Source organism: Caloenas nicobarica, chromosome 1 (assembly GCF_036013445.1).
Source record: "Caloenas nicobarica isolate bCalNic1 chromosome 1, bCalNic1.hap1, whole genome shotgun sequence".
NCBI lineage: Eukaryota > Metazoa > Chordata > Aves > Columbiformes > Columbidae > Caloenas > Caloenas nicobarica.
Window position 1 is genome coordinate 50,231,126 of NC_088245.1, and position 12,699 is coordinate 50,243,824.

The window sequence follows — 12,699 nt, forward strand, 5'->3', positions numbered from 1 at the left end:
AAAATGTGCTATTTCTCAAAAGCAGAAAGCTTAAATTGAAAAAGGTGGGGGGCAGGAGGAATAAAACTCCTGAACTGATTCTTCACTGAGTACCTAAGTACAACAGCAGCGGAATTCAATTACAACTGCACTTAGATCGCACAGTCTCCAAGTGTTGGAAGTACAGCACAAAGTTCTACCAATCGCAGTCTTAAAGTGCCCTCATGTGGCCAATATCAGCGATTACACACTTATTACCAATTTGCTTCATAACTGTACTTTGTAACTTTGTAAAAACATTGTCTTACACAAAAAGCTTTCATGACACAATGTTTTGTAGGATTTGTGTAATACCTCTTGCTAACTGTTGCATAGTGCTAAAAGTAACTGTGTTACTGTTATATGGAATCTGACAGTTCAAGTATGATGAAGAATTATCCTATTTGGAACAAAAGTGATAAAATTACATAGGGTGACTGAAGCTATGAACCACTAATGTAAGTTACTGGCAACTTAAAGTTCCTGCAAAGATACTGTCACATTTACTGCAAGGAGACAAAGCCAAACATTGAAATTTAAAGCATGTTTTTTTCAAACAAACAGAAAACCAAATTAACATTTTTTTTTAATCCATATTTTACCCAAGATTTTATGGGGGATTGTGCTTTCAAGCACAAAGGCAAGCAAAAATTTTTAACTGTTTAACTTCTGCATTTTTAAACATACCACTAACAACTTCTAGCAAGGACATATTATTGGCTCAAATAGCGGCCAATTATAAACCTCATAAACTTAATTCCTATAAAGACTTGCTCAAAATACACAGATGCAGGCTACTGAATTGCTACTGACAGGAACTTGTGTCTTTAGAGAACAGGAGAGAGAGACATGAACTCTTTACCCAAACAAATCAGGACCAAAAGAAAAAGCAACATAACGTTAAGAGCAAACCCTTCCCATTTTCTTCATATCAAAAGACATCCCCCTCCCCTCAAAAAAAAAAAAAACAAAAACAAAAACAAACACAAAAAAAAAGAAAAAAAAAGAGAGAGAGTAACACTTCCAAAACAGCAAAAGGTTTGAACATTTTCAGTTTTCTGAAAATCAGATAATACTATGAGAAAAGTAGAGTAAGAATGGGCTTTGCAACAGATGTGAACTGGAATCTAGGAAAGCCAGTCTAAGTGGTGCAGAAATAACAGCAGAGAATTCCACAGATCTGCTTTATCAGTGTTTTTGACCAAAATCTAATGAATGGTGATCACAAGACTCCATTTACTCCAGAACATTGCAAGCCTGGTTGACCATTAAAAAAATAATATAATCAGACAGCTTGTATAGATAATGCTTTTCATAGAAGTGAAAAGCTCCCTTCAGAATCTAAGGAATGTTAAATATGAGAGATGAGAAATGTATTTCCTCTTTCTTGTATCAGATATGTTCAAAAATGGAAGGTTCAAACAGAATGGCCCTTAAGCTGAATGTAGCATGCAACAACAATCCTAAAAAGAATCCTGTCAAAATAGATATCTTGACATAAAAGAAAGTGGACAGAACAGACTTGGTGATTAGCTTGAGGGGAGTGCTTAGCAATTCTGGAAATAAATTACGAGGTATTAGTAGTATTTGCAAAATATTATACTGGATCAATCATCACAGAATACAAATATCTAGGTAAGCTAAAGTAGCCGTTATCATAAAAGTCAATGTTCGTAGCAGAGACTCAAGTTTCTTTATTTTTCAGTAGCTGCATGGAATACCAAACAACTCCAAGCATTAAATTTGTCAAGTCTACCCACTCATTGCAAAAGGCAGAGTAAATACAAGTAAAATCACATGCTTTTTGGAGTTAAACATATAAACAAATACAAACCCCATGAAATTTAAGGCTTATTAATACAGCTAGAATAAATTAAGCACGTCACAGATATACCTACCGCTTCAGTATGTATTGGGTGCACTGCAAAGAGCAAGGATGCAACTATACTGCTCCTGTTGTCCAGAAAAAGTTTACAGACCTTGAGGAAGACTACACAAACCACCACATGAAAGACCAGATTTAGGAAGTGGTAAGAAACTGCATTTAGCTCACTAAACAAGTAGTTTAAGCGAAACGTAAGAACTGTAAGGGGACGATAAGATTTATGACTCCTCTCCTAAAAGAAAATAAATAAATCAGTTAGTCACCACCAACATATAAAGGAACTTTTACTCTAATCCTTCTAAAAATCTATGCATATGTGACTCTCCCTCTATTCTCAAGCAAACCTTCCAAATAAAGACCTGAAAATTAGTAATACTAACAAAAAAAAAAAAATCTGGTGAATTAAATGAAAACTCAATTTAAAATCAAAATGTTAAATAAGTTAATTTGACTGTTTTTCCTGCTTCCACAGTTTAAATGTATTACTCAAGTATGTCGACTGCCATTTCATGTTTTAAAACATTTTGTAAAATAAAATAAAAATTTGGTGCATTCAGCTAAATGTATTATCTATATATTCTCAATATGTCTACCAGTCAACATGTCTATGTTAGCAATTACTTCACCTATAAACCCTTTCAAAAATTACATTTAATGCTATTTTCCTGTTTCAGAATGCATCTGTCAACCCACAGCCTATTTTGCCTGGGGAGCAAGGAGAAGGGACAGAGGATGACAGGGAACCAAACTGCACATACAGAGAGAAAAAAACACAAGGTAGGAAAAAAATATTTTAAAAGCCGTGAACAATCAAATTAATCTGACTTCATTTAGTTAAAATTAACCTGACTTTCAGTTATTTGTAAGTGCAAAATCACCACTGAATGATATGTCTTTCTCCTGCTCCACATGACTACACTTTTTTTGGATTAAAAACATGTTGAAAAATACTACTTGAAATTTTACTGAGAGGAGTTTAGGAACCTACTTACTCTCAATGACTACAGGACTAGATGGCATCTGAAAAATTGTCTGGAAGCTTTCATTATGTATCAAAGTCTATTTCTAGAGCTAGCAATTAGCATCTCACAAGGAACTAACACTATGTTATGGACTTAAGAGAAGATTAAAAGGCAGAATGCCTTGACAAGCAAAATACCTGTGACCATCAGAGAATTTTTATTAATTTGCTCAGCAATGACACCATGTGCAACTTTCTAAAATATATATAAATCCTTTATCCACTGCCATTTGACAATGTTTATCAACAACTTTAATGCCAATGCAGCTTTTCAGATAAAAACACAGCCACTCTACAGGGGCTACAAACCAAAAACTCTGAATTCATATAAACATACTTACTCAAAGAAATTTAACAGATTTAATACCCATTCTCTAACTCCTAGCTTTGCTGTTTAAGTGTTCTCTTTCCTTCCAGACTACAGTTAGAAATAACTATCCCTCTATGTCAATGTCTAGCTTTTGCAGGACAAGAAGGGAAAATGGTCAGAGTTGTCCAATTTCAATATTGGAATTAGATAACAGACAGAGTCTTGAAGTTTGATATATGACTTCATTTTCTTACAAGTTCTTTTACTGTACAACGAGAAAGAATATAAGCGGCATCTGATCTTATAGTGCAAAACACTAACACCACCAATTATATCAGAAACAAACTACTCTGTTGAAACCATATTAGGGAATAAAAGTATATAAACTCTCTGCAAGATTTTTTTCCATTTCCTAAATGCCTCAAATTGTTTCACAAACAGTTTACCTCAGACATTGGAGTGCCCCAGAAGTCATTCTGAAACAGGTTTTTTAATGGAGTAGAAGGATGCAAATCTTTATTGTCCAAAATTGCTGACACATCATCAAAAACAAAGCCACAAAAGAGACTGTTCCAGTAGCAGGCTGCCACCACACCAACTATTAGTGCAGCTTCCTTCAGGCTTATATCAGCCATCTTCTCCAAGAGTTTTCATGGACAAAAGCTGAAATATACAGACAGAAATTCGAGTAGTTTACTGATGATCAAAACTTAAACTTGATAAATGAAGTCAAGACATCCAATATTTAAGAAGTTTATGGCACTACATATCTAAAAATCAGTGACATAGAAAGCTTTCCTAAGTCTCATTCATCTTCCGCAATTTAGTCTTTAAAAGAAACAGTCTCATTAAAAAGTCTCACCCCAAAACATCCTCGCACAGGATGGATGCTCTTCTACATTTCATGTTTTACTAAAAAAAGAAGACTGATGATAAATTGTGATGTAGTTTTTAGCAGACAGCTATGCAGTTCCAGTGAATGCTGCAAACTGGAGAGCTATGAAAATTAAGTTCTCTAGAACCCTGCGTAATATAACATACTGACAGAGAATACTAAGTTATCAAAAAGGCAGCCAGTGTGTTAATTATTCATGTTTTTTAGGTTTAAATGCATTTCTCAAAATATTTCAAAAGCAATTAAAAAATTTTCAAATATTCTGAAGAACAAACAGGAAACTTGAAGAACTTCAGAAATATAGGTGTTCAAGAACAGTTAAAGAAGTACACTAGTGATAATAAATAATAAATAAGTTAAACTTACCATTGAAGCTCACACTTTGGTCATTTGCATTCTTCTCAGAAGTTCACGAAAAGGTCATATTTTTTTCTCAACTCTGCCAATTGATCTGATGTCACTGAATGTCCATGGGAGTCCTGTCCAAAGAAAAATAGCATGGAAAAAAGACATTACAAATGAACTTTACCTTACATTATTTTCTCTCATCTTGCATAAAATTCCTAAGCCATAGAAATTATTAAACAGCAGTTTTACAATTATTTTAAAACTAATATAAGTGCAACCTGATCAAAGGGTGAAATTACTATGTATCTGGTTGTTTGCCTTGAAAGAATCAGAAGGTAACTACAGGTCAAAGGCATTCTTTTTGACCACTAGTTGACACAGCACAGATTACTGCCAATTGTTGGGACCAAAGATATTGAAAAGCTACAGACAGTTGAACTCTGACTTAGTTTTGAGAAAAAGGAGAGATGACTGAACAAAAATATATAGCATTTCCCCCAAAACTAGAGAAGGGCAACATCTGTAAGGACACAGAACAGTTAATATTTACCAGAAAATGTGGATCCATAAATATGTAAAAACATCAGCCTTATGTCTAGAAGCTATAATTTGTTTTATTGTCCTAAGCCTTGAAATGTGACAATTTTTTTTTGTTTTGGTTTGTTGGGGTTTTTTTTAAATTATGTTCACATTTAAGAACACTATCCTTTAAAAACAGGCTGTAGAGATATCTCATCCAGACAGGTAATCTCATTAGCGGCTTGAAGCCTGGGCCTGAGAGCACAACAATCACCTATCACAACTAATAAGGAGCAGTGGTACAGGAAGGAACATGTGTGCAACAAGATGCAGGAGCAGTTAACCAAAAAAAACAGGAAAAAGATCATTTAAAAGGAATCAAACTAATCCATTCAGTGTTACTCACATAATGGCAGTGAAGGTGGTTTTTTCTTCGGTAGTACTTGGAGCACTGGCTATTGGTGTTATTTCAACCAAGGAAGAGCTTTTTCCAAAGCTGCCACCACCTTTGTATTTAAAAAAAGGAAAAAAAACCCCAATCTTAAATGTTAAAAAATGCTGCTACATGTGTTTGCCAGGCTGGATCAGAGTACTTTAAAGCACTAAGCCAAGATTAAGTCTAAACATATTTATGGTCTTCTTGGCAGTCAGAAACATCTTATTTTAAAAAAGAATATAAAGCATACTGCAGGAATACAAGAAAAGACAGCCCACTTTTGAACTTCAACATGCCAAAGTTTTTTAGTTGACTCCCCAAAGAATGTGGAGAAGAAACTGCTGTTTCCCAACATACTGAAAACAGAGTTTGAAATTCCTCATCCTGAGCAGTGCATTTCCTACTTCTGGAAGTTCACTAGTTCTACTGAAAAGCAGTGACACATGAAAAGGACCTACAATTAACATGTAATGGTTTTCCAACATCATAGCCTACATTTTTTAAATGGGACAAGATAATATTGCCATACAGAACCAACTCTAAGTTTTATCTAAATTCGCCCTTTAAGAAAAAGTGTCGCAAGGTGAGTAGGTTTTTGGTGACTTGAGACTTCTTTATTAACAATATAAGATTTCTGTACTGGTTGAAGCAGCAAGCCCTTGCTTGCTGAGGTAGTTCTTTTAACAACCTTATTTCAGAAACAGTTACTGCTACCCAACTAGGAAAAAAAAGAATAGATTCCGAAGTATAGCCTCCTATTAAAAGGAAAAACTTAACCAGCCTTAATTGCTAGCTCCTCAACTGCTTTTTGTATGTTTTTACTTTTCCCTACATGGAATATATGTCAAAACAGCTACTTTGCTTATCCTTTAACCCTAGGCAATTCTGATGCTTTGACAAGCCTGCCTTTTTGCTCTTAATTTCTAGTATTTCTTCCACCCAGAACTGTACTTTTACACCACTACAGACCACGCTGTTCCCTCACAGAGCTAGATGTACGTACATGCCAACTGTAGGGAAAATACTGTTTTAATTGCATGAAAGGGAACTGTTAAGCATAAAGAATTTAGCTACATCCAAAGTCAGATTTAAGTGGTTAGCCCACCGGCAGTGAAACCTATTTGAGGCCTTCAAAAGAAATTCACCTTTAACATTACAATTTTTTAATTTGCAATTTGTCCTCTCCTTTACACGCACATTTCAATCACAAATATGATTGCAAATACATGGCTATAATTTGGTCTTTCAAGACAAGTATTTGAGCCACAGACACTCCAGGCAACTCTGAATAGCTTACTAAATTTACTGTAAGGAATGAACATATGCCACAAAACGCATTGTTCTGGTTTTAGAACCAAGTCGCACAACACACTGCTTGAACTGTGCCAAGCTTGATAACCTCAAATGCATCACACCATATCCCTCTCAACATTTTGTTTTGCGCAAAAGCACTAGTAGGTCTTGGCAACAGACCAGCATAACGGAAATCTGCAAGAACCCCCATCTTCCAGCAATTGGCTTCCAGGGCAAGCACAAAGAGAAAAACAGAAAAGGTCATGTACAACCTGTCAATCGCACAAAACTGTAGCACAGACACACTACTACTTTTGACTTTATGCTGGTTTAACTGAAAATGAGTTAATTTTCTTCATGCAGTTAGAAACCTTTCTTTTTCATAGCTAGCACGCTCATTATTTGAACTTAGTTTGAGAACAGAAAGATAACATCCCAGCACAGAGTTAATGTTTTTAATTGCTCTGGTCTGAGAGCCAAGGACATTCCGAGTGCTCTGCCCACAGGCGTGAGGCATCAAGCAAGGGGGACATGGATGGGGCAGAGCTTGACTGACATTCAGATTGATCAAGAAGAGTATTCCATCCCATTAGCATCATGCTTCATATTCAATGAGAGTTGGCATCTTCCAGTTTCTCTCTCTTAAGCGTTGTCACTCTTGCTTGCTCTCGGGCATTTTCTCTCTCCCACATTCTTTCTCCACTCTTTTTTTCAGAGCCTGGGGAGTTTGGTTGGGGACATTTAGTTCGGCCTTTTGCCACTTTGCAGAGGCCTCTGGGCTCTTCTGCCTTTTTCCTCTTTTTTCCCTCTTTGGGATCAGCTGTTCAGGACCAGGTGCTGCTTCCTGGGACTGGCTGCTCAGTGTAGATGGAGTTCGTGAGGAATTGCATTGAGTATCTTTTATTTTATATTCTATTTCTATTTTATATATATCTTTACTAGTGGTGTATTAGTATTTTATTATTTTATTAAACTGTGTTTATGTCAATCCAAGTTTCTCCCTTCCCTTTTGATTCTTTCCCATACTGGAGAGTGAAGGAGTAAGCGAGCAGCTATCATGTTGTATTGCTAGCTTGGGTGACAGACTTGCATTCTGGCATTCTAAAGTCCTATTTTCCTGAAATATACTGTAAAGATACATAAAGTTAGGAAAATTACTTTTTCGATCTGGTCTGATTACAGGGTGATTTAATGTTCTTGCTGAATTAAAGCATAAATATGGAAAAGGTGTTTTTGCAGTCCTTTATGTTAGCATAACAAGGCAGATTTTGAGGAAGGCTCAACATCATAACTACTACTTTCTATCTGCTATTACAGTTGGGTCCACCACCAAACTCCAAATTTCAAACCTAGAACAATCAGGTGGAGAACAGAATGCCCAAGGTGTGGAAAACACTTAATTTTCTCAAGCTGTTTGGCACAGAAATCTGCATTTTGCACTGTTCTGTTTTCATGCCTGTACAGAGGCATCAAGTGAAAAGGACATACAAGAACCAGAGCTCTCGAGCAGGTTTGGCTTGTAAAGTATGTAGTTTTCTCCTCTTCCAGCTTGTTGAGAACCCTCTACATGTTCATCCAGTATTCTCCTTCAAGATAAGAGTAAGACATAAAAAAATCCCACAACACAAACACACAAAAACCTCAAAGTTATTTTCTAAAAGTAGGAAAACAAAGTATTTCTCTACAATCACTACCAAATCCATGACAATACAGACAGTTTAGCACTGCATAATGCAAAATAATAGTAGTCTGCAGAAAAAAATTCCACACAAATAAAAAAATGCATAATGATGCCCTAAGAGTATCCTCAGTTGGGAGATTTGGGAATGTGGAAGTAATTTTCTGCCACTGTGAACTTAGGAAAAATTAGGGAGTATGTATTTAGGAAGGAATAAAGCTGCAATCCCTAAATATGAACAGCTATTTAGCCCCCCATAATTAGCTATCGCCAAATAAACTTGCTCTCTGCCACCTTACATTAACAACAGTCTCTTGCAGGAGCAAATATAGTTCTGTTGATTAGACACATCTTACTACTTAAAAGTTAGAAGCTTAGCAAAATATCTAAGATTTTTCTCCTAATGGGTAATGGCACCCTGAAGGGCATTAATAAAAAATTCTGTTCCAATGAAGCCTACTTCAGAGAAAATGTTCTATGCAAGTCTCTTTTTCCCTCTTTAGGGGGAAAAAAAAAAAAAAAGACATGGGTAGTGGCAGTAATAAAGAACTTGAAAACCATGGTACTTCTGTATGGAAAAAAGCTTGTACAATCCACCTAATCCTGCTCAGGCTTTCCAGAGAAACTGGCAGGAACAAACATGATCATTAAAATTCAACTCAAACAGATGTCCCAATTGCGAAGTTTCAACCTATTCCAGCTTTCGTATGAAAGCGTGTACTACTCTTGAAAATATTCAGCATAATTGACTTGTTATTGATAGTTGCAGCTTTTGATACAGTCAGTATTTTGAAAGTCAGTTCAAGCTGTCAGACTTTTTTTAAAATTCACCTTATTCACTGTCTGTAACAGAATATCATTTACTACAATCTAAAGGTTGACTTTTATCTCATATTTGGAGGATATTTTCATTCACACTTTACTAAATATTCATATATTTAAAAATACACCTGACACTTTTCAGTCATAGCAAGATGTTCACATTTTCAAGCATAATCAAAGTGCAACTGTTTCCTGGAGATGATGTAAACATTAGTGAGGAGTCTGTAACTCCACAGAGTCACTTTGATAAAGAGTGCTTTGTATGTGCAATGTGAAGCATAGTTATCATGTAAATCTCAAGGAACTTAATTTTGTGTTATATTAATTAGACTGCTGGAAACAAAAAACAGGCAATTTGTGTACGGATCAGGCAGTTCTTTGAAAAGCTTTGAAAACAAACTAGTGAGCATTTATACACATACCTAATCAGAGTGGGCTTCCCACTCTCCTGTTTGGAGTTCTAAAGTCAGTGAAGAAACAGACATACACAAAGGAGCTGCCAATAAATAGTCGTGCATTTCATTTACTCTGGAGACATGTACTTTGATAACCATTGAAGGTCCTGAACTGTTCAAAACATATTTACAGTTCATAAAGAAAATCGTCAAAATATCAAAGGTGGAAGAAAGCAAAGAACTGTTAAAACCACTCCTAGATTTATTTTTAAACAGGTGAGCAACAAGTTCATCTAACAGCTGGTGGCTCAATTGATGAATATCAATAGAGAGATATACAATGGGTTACCAAACCCAGTAGTATAGTCACAAATGGCATCGGAATCCAGCTTTGAAGGCTCTGCTAATATCCTAATTTGTCTTGCCTACTTGCTACCCTTTCTGTGTTTTTATTTTTGGGCTATAATTGAATATTCTTTCTGCTGACTTAATATGAGTGTTGAATGACAGAAAGAGATCATAATTTTGATTCTGTTGTCCCTTTCCAGCAGAGTCTTTAAATTTATCTTATCTTAAATGTCACTGCAAGGTATAACTCAAGTACAAAACAACTTAGATGCACAGCTGAGATTCAAATGATTGGGCTTGAATCTCATATAGTAGAAGGCGAGCAGTATTTGGGAAGATGGGAGGAAGAAGAATGCAAAACATGCCTGGATTCCTCTTTCATCTTGCTGAGTTCCTAGAGCAGAACAAATATAACAAAAGTTTTATTGTGGCAAACTTCCTGTGCACAAACTACAGGATCAAGAGGAATGGGATCGATCTGAAGTACTCTTAATTCCACAGCAAAGCAATGACCCCTAGCCTTCTCTTCATACAGTTCTGAAGGATCAACTAGACGAGGAATGGCAGTTCTGACATGGAGTCGGAACATGTGCTGCAGCCAGAGGAAAGATTTCCCGAGGGAGGACTGTGAAGAGCTTGCTGGTAACCAAGCAGCTGAACTAACACTCAGGACATTTTAGGGTACTCTGGTACAAACAAGGCTCAAAACACAAAGCAATTTAAAAATGGGTAGAGATGAAGATACAGGTTTAGCTGGTGGTTTAGCTTCAACTTGTTCAATGCAACTGGTCCAACAGTTGCTTGAAATAAAACCACACAGGTATGGTTTGTATTTTAAGTATTTTATACCTTAAAATGATTCTTAAAATGATTAACAGGATCTCACACTTCCAAGTCAAACCTCTAGGGTTTTTTTGGTGATAGTGTTTTGGTTTTGTTTGTAGTTTTGTTTTGTTTGGGGTTTGTTTGTTTGGCCTTTTTTCTTTTGCTACATTCAAACAGTAACAAATAACACTTTTTTATATTTAGAATAACTACATAAACTCTGATTTGTTTCCTCATAGGACACTGGTGCAAAAATAGTGTCCCTAAAATAATGCTGATCAACACTCAGTGTTCTAGAAATACAATAGCAGAAACTGCATGTTTATTAATGCCACAGAATAAACTAACAAAAGCTACATGGGTGGCATAAGCTGAAAAGACAGCCTTTAAAGTCTGCTGTGTATGTCCTTATTTAGTATGCTTGGTCTGCATACGACTTCTTGTGGTATTTTTAATAACATTACATTAGATCTTTCATATTGTATTTTTTTGTACTAGCTCTTTCAAATAGCATACTGTTACCAAACCTGTGGTTTAACATGGATGCCTAACTTTTCTAACAGGATAGGTCAAGCTGTTTACTATGGAGTTAAAACATTATTTGGCTCCAGAACTGCAAGCATGCAATCCCACCAAAAGAAGATCTACTTATTCAAAGTTTGTCACGCGATTAGAAGTGACACAGAACAAAAGAAAACTAAATCACTTGCCCTAAGCCATTCTGTATTTTACAACTTTTCTCATTTTGTGTGGGGTTAATACTTCCATTCTTCTCAACCTCTTTTGTTACTTTTGGAAGTTTTCATACCCACCTCAAAATCCCCTTTAGTTCTACATAAAACTTCTTTACTAGCTGCACTACACAATTATAACCTGGATCTGGTTTCATTACCAGTATAAGTAATGGTGTATTTTCTAATGGTTCTGTAACAGAACAACACTCCAAAAATGCTGAAGCACATTAAATAGCTACACTGGCATTAACAGATTGGTAACTTAAGAGGATTAAAACAAAACAAAACAAAACAAACCTACTCAGAAACATCCCAACATCAAGGGATTATTTTATTTTCTGTATCACAGTGGGATCCATTTCCTGAAAGTTCCTCTTGTAGCAAGGAAGCAATATTCTCTGTGGATCACCTGCTCCAACTATAAAAGTCCCTCCTGCTAAGAAATTCTTTTACACTTAACCATAATGAAGCCTATTTTTAGTAACATTTCCCATTCATGAAATATAATCTGGTCTCTTTCCCTTCCCTAACTACAAAGTTTGATTTTTTTACACAATATAGAGCTGTAATTAACCAATCTCTGACTGCGGTATAAAAATCTTTCCTTTCAATCAAGAATTTAGAGTCATGCCACGACTGGCACAAGTTACATAACTATAAGGAGTGCCAGGCATCTTGTGTCTTGTCAGCCTTCCTTAAATATCAACACTTGTCAAGAGAGAGCAAAGAAAAAGAAAACGATGAATAATGCAGAAAAAGGCAAAAGTACAGAGATGACATTCTGATCACCTTTCTCTTTCCACTGAGAAAAAAAAAAAAATCTTCAACTCTCCACAGCTGCTGAATGCATACAAAGCTATACACATGCCTCAAATAGTTGCTGGTTTTCCTTTTTAATTTGTAAAGATGTGCTCACACCCATTTAGCTAAAAACACAGTATCCCAAACTTTTGGGGCCATCAGACCACTACCAACACCCAGACTTCCTCGCTGGCCACCATGCATCAATGGATCCGAATAGTTTACAGGTGTGATCTCTCCCTCCACTGCTCTGCAAGGTAACTTCTGGGCCCCGACTATTACAGAATCACAGAAAGTTAGGGATTGGAAGGGACCTCAGAAGATCATCTAGTCCAATCCCCCTGCCGGAGCAGGAACACCCAGATGAGGTT

The 12,699-nt window shown here is 36.1% G+C and overlaps 1 protein-coding gene across 2 annotated transcripts in view; it reads right to left on the bottom strand.

Annotated features, from left to right (window-relative positions):
- The window catches only part of TMTC3 (transmembrane O-mannosyltransferase targeting cadherins 3), a 35,277-nt gene that overhangs the window by 21,963 nt on the left and 615 nt on the right, over positions 1-12,699 (bottom strand). Inside the window, exons 2-5 of one of the 2 annotated variants that reach the window (XM_065648090.1) lie at positions 5,403-5,502; positions 4,496-4,608; positions 3,681-3,897; positions 1,917-2,135 (exon numbers count right to left, since the gene is read on the bottom strand). In XM_065648090.1, coding sequence (XP_065504162.1) covers positions 1,917-2,135; positions 3,681-3,869 — 408 coding nt within the window. In that variant the 5' untranslated portion in view covers positions 3,870-3,897; positions 4,496-4,608; positions 5,403-5,502. The remainder of the gene's footprint in view (positions 1-1,916; positions 2,136-3,680; positions 3,898-4,495; positions 4,609-5,402; positions 5,503-12,699) is intronic. The other variant, XM_065648098.1, reaches the window with a different exon arrangement.